The 16285-nt window shown below is 47.3% G+C and overlaps 1 protein-coding gene across 5 annotated transcripts in view; it reads left to right on the forward strand.

Moving 5' to 3' along the window:
• TENM4 (teneurin transmembrane protein 4) overlaps window positions 1–16285 on the forward strand; it is a 792728-nt gene that overhangs the window by 524857 nt on the left and 251586 nt on the right. For 4 of the 5 annotated variants that reach the window (XM_060235003.1, XM_060235004.1, XM_060235005.1 and 1 more), the window contains 3 exons: window positions 3451–3621; window positions 9496–9713; window positions 13947–14157. In XM_060235003.1, the coding sequence (XP_060090986.1) occupies window positions 3451–3621; window positions 9496–9713; window positions 13947–14157 (600 nt within the window). The remainder of the gene's footprint in view (window positions 1–3450; window positions 3622–9495; window positions 9714–13946; window positions 14158–16285) is intronic. The other variant, XM_060235007.1, reaches the window with a different exon arrangement.

The raw sequence follows: 16285 nt of genomic DNA on the forward strand, positions 1-16285 counted from the left end.
TGGGGAAAGTTTTGATTTTTTTTTTTTTGCAGAGGCTGTCTTGATTCCCTGAATGATTAGCATAGATAAATACAAGCAAGTGGGCTAGCGCTTTTCGACGTCATCTCACCAACCACGTGATCCTGTGCCAAGCTAGTGCAGATTAAGTCCATTGAAATGAATGGTTTTAGGCTGGAGACACTTCGCATAGGCTTGTACTGTGCATTTTGTTACCGAGGTGAAGATGGGGAATCTCTGTGAAATTCCAAGGCAGGATCCATGTTGTGTATGTTTCTTTGAAGCAAAATGAATATCAGGTACTTTAAAAGCTGAGACACGATGGGTGGCCATGTTAGTTTGTCTTCAGCAGTAGAAAAGAGCAAGAGTCCAGGAGCGCCTTAAAGCAGGGGTGTCAAACGTGCGGCCCGGTGGCCAAATCAGGCCCTCAGAGGGCTCCTGTCAGGCCCCCGAGCGACCGGCTTCCTTTTTCCTCTCTTGCTTCCTTCTATTTTCTATGATAATTATCGCTGCAGCTGTTTTTGAATTTTGTTTATATTTTTAATTGGATTGTATGGTGCTTCATTATTTTCCACAGTTGCTTGTTTTGCTATCAACATTTACTGTGGTTCGCTAGCTGTTTCATTCCTTCTGCATAACAGCTTGCTTTGCAAGGCTTGCTCAGTCGCACAGGTGCTACAGAGCAAAACCTCTATTTTCTCCATTGTCTGAGCCTCCTCCCTTGGGGAGGAAGGGGAGGAGGGGTAGCTTGTTTTCCCAGGTTCTCTCAATCGCACAGCAGAACTACTGAGCCAAGCCTCTCTTCCTTCTGTTGGCTGAGGCTTCTCACCCACCTGATCCCTTGGGGAAGGAAGAAAAGAGCCTGAGCTTCCTTTTCCCAGTTCCCTGGATCCCACGGGAGAAATACGAAAAAAGCACCTTTAAGACCAATGAGTGCTAATGTTTTAAGCATCCTTTAATTTTTTTTTAAAGAAAACAAACTTTAATTGTGTTTGTGTCCTTCATACACACATGGCCCAATCCGACATGACCCGGCCTGGCTCAATATGGCCTGGCCTGACAAGGTTTCGTTTATGTTAGATTTGGCCCTCATAACAAATGAGTTTGACACCCCTGCCCTTAAAGGCATTTGTGGCGGGGTGTGAGCTTTTTCTGAGTCTCTGCTCACTTGTTCAGATACCTGAAGATATCTGAAGTGGGCAGTGACTCCCGAAAGCTAATACCCTGCCACAACTTTTGTTAGTCTTTAAGGTGATACTGGACTCTTGCTGTTTTCCAGGGGTCGTTTTGTAGAAAAATAGGTGGTGGAGCTCATCCAGGGGTTGTTACGCAGCTGCATCTACTATTCAGTGGACAAGGTGGAGCGGAGGAGGGGGAACCCTCAGAAAGGTTCAGGAGCTGTGCTCCTGTGAGCTCCTGCTGAATCCAAGACCTGCTATTTTCTAAAGCCTAAACAGTGAGACCAGATGTATGAGTCAGTTTGGTGTAGTGGTTAAGCGCGTAGACTCTTATCTGGGAGAACCGGGTTTGATTCCCCACTCCTCCACCTGCAGCTGCTGGAATGACCTTGGGTCAGCCAGAGGTCTCGTAGGAGTTGTCCTTGACAGGACAGCTGCTGTGAGAGCCCTCTCAGCCCCACCTGCCTCACAGGGTGTCTGTTGTTGGGGGCGGGGAGGTAAAGGAGATTGTGACCCCTCTGAGATTCAGCGTTTAGGGCGGGATATAAATCCAATACCATCTGCTTCTATGTAGCTAACTATGGCTGGTCTTTCCCGACTGATCTAAAGGGACTTTTAAATTTTTCAATTAAAGCCAGTATGTTTTTTGTTTTTTTTAAGTCTGTTAAATAGGTACATTTAAGTGGTGAGCGTTCTTACATTTTTGGTCGGCTATGTTAGTGTAAAATGCCTCTTTGAAAATGTAATGAAACATAATCAAAATATTGTTTTTAAAATGTATAACACAACTTCACTTCTGACTGGTTTAGGATAGCGTGGCACATTGTCAATCAAAGACAAAAATCCCATTGACAAATGCTGGGCCGGGGGTGGAATTGCAGGAGAACAATTATCAGAAGTAACCATTCCTCCCCACACCAAAGCTTCCTGCAAATACCTGCCCCCTCCCATCTTGCGGTCACTTCAGAATGTCCTGCCCCCCAAATTGGCTTCCATGTCTAGAAACAGTACACCAACTGGATGAAAGTTGGCCACAGGAATAGGGGCCACTATGAGCAGGGCTGGTGCATGGGAGTCTGCTAACTAGGCGATTGCCTAGGGCATCAGCTCCCGGCAGGGGCAGGTGTCCCCTCCCCACTCGCTCCGGCCCTGGGTCTCCCCCAGTCCCTCAGAGCCGCGAAAGAGTGGCGTTTCCCTTCCCCAGTGTCCTTTGAGGGCTCTGGGGAAATGAAGGGCCAAGTGTACTTTTGGCAGGTGCCCCCTCCCCACTCACTCCGGCCCTGGGTCTCCCCCAGTCCCTCAGAGCCAAGAAAGAGCGGCGTTTCCCTTCCTCAGTGTCCTCTGAGGGCGCTGGGGAAATGAAGGGCCAAGTGTACTTTTGGCAGGTGCCCCCTCCCCACTCCCTCCGGCCCTGGGTCTCCCCCAGTCCCTCAGAGCCAAAAAAGAGCGGCGTTTCCCTTCCTCAGTGTCCTCTGAGGGCGCTGGGGAAATGAAGGGCCAAGTGTACTTTTGGCAGGTGCCCCCTCCCCGCTCTCTCTGGCCCTGGGCCTCCCACTCATTTTTGAGGGGGATCACTTCTCCGATCCCTCAGAGCAGAAAGAGCGGCGTTTCCCTTCCCCAGCGTCTTCCGAGGGCACTGGGGAAAGGAAGGGCCGAGTGATTTGGCCCTGCTCGCCATTCCCGCACTGTGGGAAGATCGAATGGGGGGGGGGCGTTTGCATTGAGGGCTCGGAGCCCTCCCTGCAAATGGCCGTCTGCCCCTGCTCGGCCTTCCCGTTCTGCATTTGCTTGGAGGGCTATGGGGGAAGAATCACCCTCTCTTTTTTCCGCCCGGTGATTCTTTCATGTGCCTACCCCGACATTTATTGCAGATTTGGGGGCATTTGTTTTCCTAAGACAATATGCAGTTACTCTCTTGGACCCTGCCTGCCCAAACAGAAGATCTTGTCTGAAGAAAGCTCTTGATCCCATGTTTGTGGCTCTCCATAGTGAGAGAGTGATGGGGCAAATGCTAGTATCGTTTTCCTTTGTGATCTGGTTATGGTCACTCATCCTTACAGATTGCGGTTGGGCACTGAGGGAGAAATTAAATATAGAACCTGACCCCATGAGGCCTTTACAGGTCAAAACTGTTTCCTGAAAACGAGCGCGGTTGGGTACCCTGGGAGTCGAGCGGAAAGTATTCGTAAATGCAGCTCTTTTACCTTTTGAAATTCTCCTCAGCCGAGAAGGAAAAGCCCCCCCCAAAGATGACTTTTCTCATTACTCACCACAGCCATGCACCTGTTTGGCCTAAACTGGCACCTGCAACCAATGGACGGGCAGATGTATGAGATCACGGAAGACACGGCCAGCAGTTGGCCCGTGCCAACGGACATCTCCTTATATTCCTCAGGGGGCACGGGGTTAGAGTTACCTGACAGGAAAGGCAAAGGAGCCAGCGAAGGTACGATTGGTGTGTTGTCCTTTGTTGTGAGTCCTCTGTCTCTGCCTCAGACATCTGCTCTCATAACTTCATCAGCCTCCTGAGAAAGGCTTGTTCTTTCCCTCTGCCATCGCCACACTCTGGCGCTTTCCCGCTCTGTCGCGCATCCTAGAGTCGGCGGTTGTCCATCCATGTTGCCATCTGTCTCTTCTCCAGCGTGTATCATCGCGTCACGGTGCATCCGGAGCCATTCATAACGGGAAATATCTCTGCCATGCGCATTTCTGCTTGATATTTCGACACTCTGCATTCCTCTGGCTTCATTTTCCCCATCTAATGTTGTCCTAATTAAAAGTGTTGTCTTCAATGTCCTTTCTTTTACAGGGCTATGCAGTTCTTGCTTACTCTGTCGTCACTGGGGGTGGGGGGAGTTGTGGTTTGGATCCTGTACGGCTGTCCTCAGACCTCTTATTCTCAACCTTGGGAACATTTCTCAACCTTGGAACATTGGTTTTTATCCTGTGTGTGAAATTGCCCCCAATTTTCCTTTCAGAACTCTGATTTCTTTCCTGTTGCTAGGGCTTAGAAAATGTTATTATTTCCTCCGTCCTGTTACTCTGATTCAAGATTTCCTGCTGGATTATTCTCTTTTCGTTTTTAAAAATCTGACATTTGAAATTAAACACTGACGCTTCGGGGACCAAATGTTGGGATTGAAACTAGCAATTTGGATGTTTCAAAAATTCTGATTTGGAACATCGGCAGCTTTTGTCCTGACTAGCAAGCAAATATTACCTGAATAGTTGATTTCCGTGCTGCGGACTGTCACCCCCATGCTAAAGATTTGATTTAAGAAGCAGAGAAAGTTGAGTTGTTACTTCCACATAAGTGTGCGCCATAAGTCCAATTCAATAGCTGGAAATTATCTCATTTTTCGTCTTCCCAGTCAAATGAAAGGGTCCGCGCTTTGTAAGAAATTTCCTGGCCTCCTTAAGATGCTAACAGGCATTATTACTCACTGGAATTAGTAAACCACAGCTGTTCAGAACTACATAAAACCAGCTTTTTGCTCAGGGGAGGGGAAAAGCACTTACCAGCTTGACAACCTCTGAGATGGCAACGAGCAAGAAGCCCATGTCAAAAATACCTGCTAGAGGAAAAGTCCCGACTCTGTTTAAGATCCAAGTCAGTACCCACTTGAGCAATGAGTTGACAGTTTGCTCTAGGTATACAGCAGACAGGTTTCCCATCTCCTCTGAACAGAAGGCTGAAGAAAACGAGGCATTCCAGACTTACATCCTAAATGAAAAATAACATGGTCCTAGTTCTCTATAGGGCCTGCATCACATTGAGAAAAGTAAAGGATTTACCCAGATATCATTTCACCCAGCGCTTAGGTTTTCAAGATGTAGCCTTACACAGCTGGTTATAGATTGCATCCCATAAGGCCGTGTGTTTCTCAACAGGTCACATGACAGCTCCTGAGTCCTCTCCTCTAGAGAGCCAGTTTGGTGTAGTGGTTAAATGTGCGGACTCTTATCTGGGAGAACTGGGTTTGATTCCCCACTCCTCCCCTTGCAGCTGCTGGCATGGCCTTGGGTCAGCCAGAGCTCTCTTATCTGGGAGAACCGGGTTTGATTCCCCACTCCTCCACTTGCACCTGCTGGAATGGCCTTGGGTCAGCCATAGCTCTCTTATCTGGGAGAACCGGGTTTGATTCCCCACTCCTCCACTTGCACCTGCTGGAATGGCCTTGGGTCAGCCAGAGCTCTCTTATCTGGGAGAACCGGGTTTGATTCCCCACTCCTCCACTTGCACCTGCTGGAATGGCCTTGGGTCAGCCACAGCTCTCTTATCTGGGAGAACTGAGTTTGATTCCCCACTCCTCCACTTGCAGCTGCTGGAATGGCCTTGGGTCAGCCAGAGCTCTCTTATCTGGGAGAACCGGGTTTGATTCCCCACTCCTCCACTTGCAGCTGCTGGAATGGCCTTGGGTCAGCCAGAGCTCTCTTATCTGGGAGAACTGAGTTTGATTCCCCACTCCTCCACTTGCAGCTGCTGGAATGGCCTTGGGTCAGTCAGAGCTCTCTTATCTGGGAGAACCGGGTTTGATTCCCCACTTCTCCACTTGCAGCTGCTGGAATGGCCTTGGGTCAGCCAGAGCTCTCTTATCTGGGAGAACCGGGTTTGATTCCCCACTCCTCCACTTGCAGCTGCTGGGTTGGCCTTGGGTCAGCCATAGCTCTCTTATCTGGGAGAACCAGGTTTGATTCCCCCACTCCTCCACTTGCAGCTGCTGGAATGGCCTTGGGTCAGCTATAGCTCTCTTATCTGGGAGAACCGGGTTTGATTCCCCACTCTATGGTACCATAGAGTTTCCACCAAATTGCTAGTGTCACTACTTGAAACCATAGTGTTTCTTGTGAATTCCTAGAGTGTCCTCTGGGTGCCACACACACCATGCAGTGATGGGACTCTTTGGGGGGGGGGGGATCCCCCCGGTGGCCTCCTCCCTGCCGGTTGGGGCCCGCCAAACCAGGCAATCCCCCGCCCCCAGCAGCAACTTGGCAGCCTTATACACACATGAGTAATGCACGTTTGTGCCCGCAGCGAGATTGCTTGCCAAGCTGACAGCAGATGGAATTAGTTAAAGTTTTAAGTGGACTTTTACTATCTCAAATAGTAAAAATATTTTATTTTATGGCTTCTGAGAATGTGCTACCAATCACAATCTTGCCACTGCACAAAGCACTGTCAGGGAATTTGGCTGTATCGTGAGGCAGCGTATAGAGAAGGTATATTAATTCCTTATTCCCTAAATCCCATTCTCATTTAAAAAAAAAAAAAGGAAAGGAGAAAAGAAACTTCTCACCGATGTAGCATTAGTTCCAGTGATCAATTTATCCTCCTGAGCGCTGCAGTCTTTTTTTTGTGCCCATCATTCTTTTCCGTAAAACATACAGAAGTGTGCTTTAGCGGCTCCAAAAGGCGAGATGGGAGTTGATAGATTTCAGATCCTTAAGAATAACGTAAACTCAGCTTGTTTCCCCTTGGCCTTTAATGGTCCCTTTGAAAACCAAAAGCTACTGGACGACAGCCGAGGTACCCTGTTCACAAGCCTACTGTGTTTAGTTACAACCGGAAGTTCATCAACAGTCACGTGTATTTATTTTAATGGATTATATACTGTAGTTCTCGGTTTTAAAATGTCCAAGGTAGATTCGCAGAGGGACCTGAAAAGGAGCAGGGTTTTGTCAGGGTGAGCGTTTTTTTTCAGGAGCAGGGTTTGAGAGCCAGTTTGGTGTAGAGGTTGTACACGGACTCTTATCTGGGAGAACTGGGTTTGATTCCCCACTCCTCCACTTGCACCTGCTGGAACGGCCTTGGGTCAGCCAGAGCTCTCATAGGAGTTGCCCTTGAAAGGGAAGGGAGCTTCTGTGAGCGTTCTCTCAGCCCCACCCATCTCACAGGGTGTCTATTGTGAGGGAAGGAGATTGTAAGCCGCTCTGAGACTCTGAGTCAGAGAGAAAGGTGGGGTATAAATCTACAGTCTTCTTCTCTTTCTCCTTCTTCTGACCCCAAATGGCACACCCAGCATGCATCATTTTCGTTGCCCCGAATTTTGAATACTCTGTGTTGGATCAATGGATTCATTCCGGTAACAGTGATGCTTTCTTCAAGTACAAGAATCCTTCCACTGATGCATGAGTGTCTTCCATATTGGCAGCAGTCTCCATGTGCCACTGGTAGCAGAATGGGTCCACAAGATCCATCCCCTTATTTTTATACTTGTAGCCAAGGGTGGAATTCTAGCAGGAACTCCTTTGCATATTAGGCCACACACCCGATGTAGCCAATCCTCCAAGAGCTTACAAAAAAGAGCCTTGTAAGCTCTTGGAGGATTGGCTACATCAGGGGGTGTGGCCTAATATGCAAAGGCGCTCCTGCTAGAATTCCACCCCAGCTTGTCACCCATTCTGTGGTGTTGATGCACAATTCACATGCATGCGTTATCCCCGTTAAACAAGATCTGAGGATAGGCTGGCCCCAGCCAAACTTTTTCATTCGATCTCACCCAATTCCCCTCCTTACTGTACCCTCTGTCTTAAGACGGCCTTTATACATGAACGTTCCAAGATTCCCAACGGATCCTTCTTTAATGGTCCGGGCGACCCCTTCTCCCTTTTTCAGAAACAGAAAAGCTGGCTAGATACAACCTGATGCCCTACGTTTTCCTGCAGTGAGATCAAACAAAACAACGTTAACTCGTCACTAGCCACACATCAATGCCAGCAGCTTTGTTAGTGAAGATGAACGACTTTGCCTAAGTTGTTGATTGGTTCGGTTATAATCCTTGGCAGGCATACGGTGTATCCGAAGCCTGACACCACAAAGTGGACACCTGCCCCATATAGCATCTGTGTAAAGGAAACCCATATCTATTTCGCACTAGAGCTCGTCCCGGGTGGAGAGCCCTTTTGCTCCCGGAGCTAGGAGCTGGCACACCGCTCTCCCGCGGCAAGCAGAAACCACTCGTAAGAGGATCTTGGTTGCAGCGGGAAAGGGGCACTCCAACTCGCAGCTCTGGGGCAGCTTATGCGAAAACCAAGAGAAGCACCAGAAGCAAAAGGCTCTCCACCTGGAAGACGCCTAGTTCGAACTCCTGTACCTTGAACAGTTGTACGAAAGGGAGCATTCCGGCAAGGACAGCTGTTTTTTGTTCCCCGCATTAGAATTCCTGGAATCCACTGTGAAATTTCATGAATCGTATTAAAATTTTGGTGGTTTCCGCAGAGTCCTAGATGCCTATTTCAAAATTTTGTTTCTGGAAAAAATCTACTGGTGACCGTAGCCCCTGGTCTTACCAGTGTTTCCGATTATATGTAGGCTTCCTTCACCAGCTATAAACTCTGGGCAATAGTTCACGTTACAGTGGACAGATTGTACATCCTGCTCATACATGCGTACATCTGTTTGTGAGAAAGAGCCAGCGCGTGCTCCCTTTGCAAATGAAATTGGGAACTCGTACCTGGATCAAAGCGGGGCTTGAATCCTACATTGGATTCTACACGTGCTGAACATAACGCGAGCGTTGCTCAACATACGGATAAAAGAAAAATGTTCACGAATTCCCATGTGTTTACTAGAACTTGTGCTGAGGGGAAAGGACAGTGGCTCCTGTAGGGAACGTTAATCAATAGCCCGTATTAATTTTTAAAAAGAGTTTTTTGACACATCTACAACCAAGAGCTCTACTTAGGTTTCTGTGGTGTGGAGCCTACTTTAGCAAATTTATGATTTATTTATGTAACATATAGTCCAGCTCTCTCAGTGGGTCTCAAGGCAAACTACATATCACCAGGGGTTGAATTTCAGCTCCTTTGCATATTAGGCCACACCTCCTGATGTAGCCAATCCTCCCAGAGCTTACAAGGCTCTTTCTTGCAAGCTCTTGGAGGATTGGCTACATCAGGGGTGTGTGGCCTAATATGCAAAGGAACTCCTGCTAGAATTCCACCCCTGCACATTGTACATAAATGTTACCTTTGAGTCTCTGGGCAGGAAGGTGCCGAACCGTCCACGAAGAGTTTTGCTAGTCGCATCAAAGCTGTTGTGTACTTCCCTCAGAATTGTTCCAAAGTTTCTCCCGCCCTAGTTCTTTTCCCGCATCATCGGCTTCCCTCGCCATGTCACGTTTCTTTATAATGTAAAAAACGAACCGCATAGCTAGCAGCAGACTCTGACTCTGCGGTTTTGATATTAAGAATGGAAAAAATAAACTCCGGTATTTCAGGACGGAGAACAATCGTCTGCCCCCAAGCCATTGCCCTAGGCTGCTTCGGCATCGTTACCTCTGAGTAATCCACGTATTTCTTTTCTTTTCCTGTATCTCAGCAGGAAAGCCCAGTAGTATCTTTCCAGAAGACAGCTTTATAGACACCGGAGAGATCGATGTGGGCAGGCGGGCCTCTCAGAAGATCCCGCCCGGAATGTTTTGGCGATCTCAGGTGTTCATTGATCACCCGGTGCACCTGAAGTTCAACGTTTCACTAGGGAAGTCTGCGTTGGTCGGAATCTATGGCAGGAAAGGCCTTCCGCCTTCACACACTCAGGTAAGAACTGGTGTCTTATGGGACCTAGACAGGGCTTTTTTTTTTTTGTAGCAGAAATGCCGTTGCGTATTAGGCCACACCTCCCTGATGTAGCCAATCCTCCAAGAGCTTACAGTAGGCCCTGTAAGAAGAGCCATGTAAGCTCTTATAGGATTGGCTGTATAGGAGAGCCAGTTTGGTGTAGTGGTTAAGTGTGCAGACTCTTATCTGGGAGAACCGGGTTTGATTCCCCACTCCTCCACTTGCACCTGCTAGCATGGCCTTGGGTCAGCCATAGCCCTGGCAGAGGTTGTCCTTGAAAGGGCAGCTGCTGTGAGAGCCCTCTCCAGCCCCACCCACCTCACAGGGTGTCTGTTGTGGGGGAGGAAGGTAAAGGAGATTGTGAGCCGCTCTGAGACTCTTCGGAGTGGAGGGCGGGATATAAATCCAATATCTTCTTCTTCTTCTATTAGGGGTGTGTGGCCTAATATGCAAAGGAGCTCCTGCTACAAAAAAAAGCCCTGACCCTAGATATCATCCTGTACCTATGTAGCATCGTCAGGTCTTTTTTTTTTGTAGCAGGAACTCCTTTACATATTGGTCCACACAGCCCTGACGCAGCCAATCCTCCTGGAGCTTACAGCAGGCCCTGTACTAAGAGCCCTGTAAACTCTTGGAGGAATGGGTACATAAGAGGGGTGTGGCCTAATATGCAAAGGAGGTCTTGCTACAAAAAAAGCCCTGAGCATCGTATAGGTAAGCCTAGAAAGTAGTTTTTGCTCATTTCCTTTAAAGTTCTAGTGTAATCCAGGGCTTTTTTTTTTTTTTTGCAGCAGGAACTTCTTTGCATATTAGGCTCCACCCTCCTGATGTAGCCAGTCCTCCAAGAGCTTAGAGGGCTCTTAGTACAGGGCCTACTGTAAGCTCCAGGAGGATTGACAACGTCAGGGGTGTGTGGCCTAATGTGCAAAGGAGTTCCTGCGACAAAAAAAGCCCTGGTGTAATCTGTTTACTATTGAATCTGTGACCCACTGCCTCTTGCTAGGAATTTCTTCTTCTAGATCTGAGAAAAGAATAGGAGGGAGAAATTGACAGTTCTCATAATTAACATTTTATTAGTTTTTGGAATATTATATATATATATATATATATATATATATATATATATATATATATTCTTTTTTATACTTAAAGAAACATGGTAAGGAAAGCACAAATACTTACATACATATAGTAAAATATCATAAAATAAGATATAAAACTGTATAGGTATACAGATATAGGCAAAATTAAAGCCGCATGTAAAAAGCAGATTGCTCAAACACTTGACTAAGTATGAAAATGATATCTTTTCATGGCACGAGGTCAGAATTTATGTAGAAATAAAATTATAAAAGTAATTTTGCATTGAAAAGTCAGCCAATCGATATAGCATATAGTACTTAAAAGAAGAAAATTGTATTAAGGCATTGAAGTGAATGTCTATTTGACTAAATACGTTGTAGTTCTCAAAGGGCATCGTGCATTTCTAGCTCTTGAGATATCCTGGGCCTGCAGTCTGGGAGCAGTGTTCCCTCCAAGCTGAGTTAGTGTGAGCTAGCTCACAGATTTTTAGCCCCCAGCTCACACATTTTTTGTCTTCGCTCAGGAGGAGTGACTTTAATACCACACTTTTAGTGCCAGTCGCTCATAAAGTAAAAATTTTGCTCGTAAGGCTCTGCAGCTTAGAAGGAACATTGTCTGGGAGTCTGTATAAGTTATTCAGAAAAGAGAGGAACAACATAAAACTGCTGAAATTCAGAGTTTGAATCCAGCGGCACCTTTAAGATCGACAAGATTTTCTTCTGGGTATAAACTTTTGTGTGCGTGCACACTTCTTCAGATGTTTGACAATAAGTCCGATAGGACCTGAAAACCACAGTATTGAAAGATGCGTGGACAACAGTGTAATGGGGCAAACAAAAGAATCATTTTGCTACTTGCCTTGTTTGGGAGACAAGTTTGGGAGTTGGTTTACGAGGAAAGCAGGTCTGTAAATCAGTGGTGTCAATTTCCAGGAGAAACAAAAATATTTCCACTTCAATACAGTTGGTCAAAGCCAGAGCCTTCCACTGGGCCTGGAAATGTGCTGCTACCAGTATGAGAGGGTTGCCAGAAGGGTTCCCTCTAAGCTGCGTTAGTGTGAGCTATCTCGGTTTTTTAGCCTCCAGCTGAAACATTTTTGTCTTAGCTCAGGAAAAATGTCTCCAGAGCAAACTGATTTAGGCAGGAGCTCACAGCTTTAATGCCAGGAACTCACAAAGTAGAATTTTTGCTCACAAGCCTTCACAGCTTAGAGCACTGGCCCCCACCTTTTTAGCACCAGGGACCGGTTTTGCGGAAGACAATTTTTCCATGGACCGGTGGGAGTGTTGGGTTTTTTTGCTGCCCCAGGCTGCCCCCATGCCCATACCCCGTTCCTGCCCTCCCATGGGGGTCTTGAAATGAGGGGCAGGCGAAGGTCACTGCTGCACTCCCCGTTCCACCTGCCCGGGACCCGGGCGAATGAAAGAGGTGGTGCTTGGAAGTGAGGCTGCACTGCCTCTTTCATCCGTCTGGGACCAGGACAGGTGAAAGGGGCAGTGCGGTGCCTTTGCCTCACTCCGCGGCCTGCTTGCTAACATGCCACGGACTGCTACTGTTCCATGGCCCGAGGGTTGGGGACTCCTGGCTTAGAGGGAGTATTGAACATAAGAACATAAGAGAAGCCATGTTGGATCAGGCCAGTGGCCCATCCAGTCCAACACTCTGTGTCACATAAGAACATAAGAGAAGCCATGTTGGATCAGGCCAATGGCCCATCCAGTCCAACACTCTGTGTCACATAAGAACATAAGAGAAGCCATGTTGGATCAGGCCAGTGGCCCATCCAGTCCAACACTCTGTGTCACATAAGAACATAAGAGAAGCCATGTTGGATCAGGCCAATGGCCCATCCAGTCCAACACTCTGTGTCACATAAGAACATAAGAGAAGCCATGTTGGATCAGGCCTATGGCCCATCCAGTCCAACACTCTGTGTCACATAAGAACATAAGAGAAGCCATGTTGGATCAGGCCAGTGGCCCATCCAGTCCAACACTCTGTGTCACATAAGAACATAAGAGAAGCCATGTTGGATCAGGCCAGTGGCCCATCCACTCCAACACTCTGTGTCACATAAGAACATAAGAGAAGCCATGTTGGATCAGGCCAATGGCCCATCCAGTCCAACACTCTGTGTCACATAAGAACATAAGAGAAGCCATGTTGGATCAGGCCAGTGGCCCATCCAGTCCAACACTCTGTGTCACATAAGAACATAAGAGAAGCCATGTTGGATCAGGCCAGTGGCCCATCCAGTCCAACACTCTGTGTCACATAAGAACATAAGAGAAGCCATGTTGGATCAGGCCAATGGCCCATCCAGTCCAACACTCTGTGTCACATAAGAACATAAGAGAAGCCATGTTGGATCAGGCCAGTGGCCCATCCAGTCCAACACTCTGTATCACACAGTGGCCAAAACTTTATATATATATATATATATATATATATATATATATATATATATATATATATATATATATATATATATATATATATATATATACGCATACATACACACACACACACACCTATATATACACACTGTGGCTAATAGCCACTGATGGATCTCTGCTCCATATTTTTATCTAACCCCCTCTTGAAGATGGCTATGCTTGTAGCCGCCACCATCTCCTGTGGCAGTGAATTCCACATGTTAATCACCCTTTGGGTGAAGAAGTACCTCCTTTTATCTGTTCTAACCCGACTGCTCAGCAATTTCATCAAATGCCCACGAGTTCTTGTATTGTGAGAAACGGAGAAAAGGACTTCTTTCTCTACTTTCTCCATCCCATGCATAATCTTGTAAACCTCTATCATGTCACCCCGCAGTCGACATTTCTCCAAGCTAAAGAGCCCCAAGCGTTTTAACCTCTCTTCATAGGGAAAGTGTTCCAAACCTGTAATCATTCTAGTTGCCCTTTTCTGCACTTTTTCCAGTGCTATAATATCGTTTTTGAGGTGCGGTAACCAGAATTGTACACAGTATTCCAAATGAGACCACACCATCGGTCTATTGCCTATGATCTAGTTACCGGTGTGAATACCCTGACTGGAAAACATGAAATGCTGCCTTAACACCATTTGTTTTGATTGGACCATTCTGTCCATCCTTTCCTTGCGTTTCAGTTTGACTTTGTGGAACTACTCGACGGGAGACGACTACTCACTCAGGAGGCCAGAAGCCTGGAAGGGCCTCAGCGCCAACAGAAGGGCTTCGTGCCGCTGGCCAGTCATGAGACAGGATTCATCCAGTATTTGGACTCAGGAATGTGGCACCTTGCCTTCTACAATGACGGGAAGGAGTCGGAGGTGGTCTCGTTTCTCACCACTGCCATTGGTAAGGATTTAACTTGGGGGGGGTGGAGACCACAGAAGGCGGAGGGATGCTTTTCCGGTCAACCTGATATCAATGGTGGTTTGTCATTTTCTTGTTTGCGCCAATCTTGAATCGAATAAGGAAGCATTTCCCACAACAATGTTAGCTCTGAGTCTGAAATCCCCTCTCCAGATGGGATTGAATAAACATCTGGAGCAGAGGTCCATCAGTGACTATTAGCCACAGGGTATACGACTGGTGCTTGTTTGGTGTAGTGGTTAAGTGCGTGGACTCTTATCTAGGAGAACCAAGTTTGATTCCCCACTCCTCCACTTGCGGCTGCTGGAATGGCCTTGGGTCAGCCATAGCTCTGGCAGAGGTTGTCCTTGAAAGGGCAGCTGCTGTGAGAGCCCTCTCCAGCCCCACCCACCTCACAGGGTGTCTGTTGTGGGGGAGGAAGATAAAGGAGATTGTGAGCCGCTCTGAGACTCTTGAGTGGAGGGTGGAATAGAAATCCAATGATGTCGTCGTCTTCTTCTTGCACAGGGGACTACCTTTATTGATGGAACTCTCTATCTGGGGCAGTGATGCTCTGCAGAGCTTTTTTTGTAGCAGGAACTCATTTGCATATTAGGCTACACACACACACCAATTTAGCCAATCTTCCTGGAGCTTACAGTAGGCCATGTAAGAAGAGCCCTGTAAGCTCCAGGAGGATTGGCTACATCAGATGGGTGTAGCTTAATATGCAAAGGAGTTCCTGCTACAAAAAAAAAGCCCTGATGCTCTGTATTCTTGGTGTTTGAGGGGGAAACAGTGGGAGGGCTTCTAGTGTCCTGGCCCACTGGGGAACCTCCTGATGGCACCTGGGGTTTTTTTTGGCCACTGTGTGACACAGAGTGTTGGACTGGATGGGCCATTGGCCTGATCCAACACAGCTTCTCTTATGTTCTTATATTCTTAGATCAGGCTAGTCTGGTCAATCCAGTTCAGGGTTTACAACAGAAACTGAAGGGGTTTTTATGGGCCGTCAACTCCAAACGCTGGGAATGTGGGATGGTGTAGTACAGTCCAATCTTGTCACATCTTATAACAAAACAGGGTTGGTACTTGAATTGGAGACAACCAAGGAGGGCTCTGCAGAGGAAGGCAATGGCAAACCATCTCTGCTTCTCACTTGCCTTCCTGGGGTTACCTTGAGTCAGCTGTGACTTGACAGCACTTTACGTTTTGGAAGGTTTTCATGTCCTTTTCCCCAGTAATCTTTACAACCCCGCTGTACTATGTTCTTCTTTGCCTGTGGCGACTTGTGAGTAAAGGCAGAGCCAGTCTAGGTTTCCAGTGGCCATCTGGGGCGTTTGTGGCTGACGTGTGATTTGATCTTGGCTGACAACCGAGCCAAGTACGCTACAGGAGTTTCTGCTCGACCCAAAGCCAAGCAAGGCATTATTTCAAGTCAGCCTTTTTAAACCCCCTCCCCCTAAGTACCGGGAGGCCCCCAATAAAATCGCCCGGGGTGGCCGCCCGTACCGCAATCATATTTCACCGAACCGAGCCAGCCATGTTTCATATCTCCTAATCCGTCTTGTAATTCACAGACCCTCCCATAAAAAATTAACACTTCTCTTTCTTTTAACCACAATGATTATTTAATGGTCTGATTCCCCCCCCCCCCCCAACCTCCCTTCCTCCCCTGGAAAAGGACGGTTCGTTTAGGAGCTCGCCATTAATCCTTCTCCCCAAAGAGGGGCTGGCGTTGAGGCTCAGCTGTCTGCGGCACTTACATGAGAGCGATTGGCTGTAATTTGTCTTGGCAGGTTAATTAAAAGTTTAGGTCTTATTAAAGCAAAGTCATTAAGGCTGCAATATACATTTTCTTTTTTCTTTTTTTACCTTGAAAGTTTACTTAATCACGAGTCGAAATGCAACGGTAAAATTCTGCTTTCGTTTGGGGGCGGTGGAGCTTGAGCAGGCCTCTGCTGTCAAGAACACTCACTCACACGAACCTGTTCGTCATTAAGCAGCGCCGAAAAATAATTACATTTTAATTTACCCATCCGAACGCCGTAGCGTTTTGCATTTCTTTAGCAGGCGGTGATGGGGAATGAGTCAGGGGTTTAGCTCTGTGTCGTGTTCTTCTCTCCGGAGG

The sequence above is a fragment of the Heteronotia binoei genome, chromosome 3 (genome assembly GCF_032191835.1).
Source record: "Heteronotia binoei isolate CCM8104 ecotype False Entrance Well chromosome 3, APGP_CSIRO_Hbin_v1, whole genome shotgun sequence".
Lineage (NCBI taxonomy): Eukaryota > Metazoa > Chordata > Lepidosauria > Squamata > Gekkonidae > Heteronotia > Heteronotia binoei.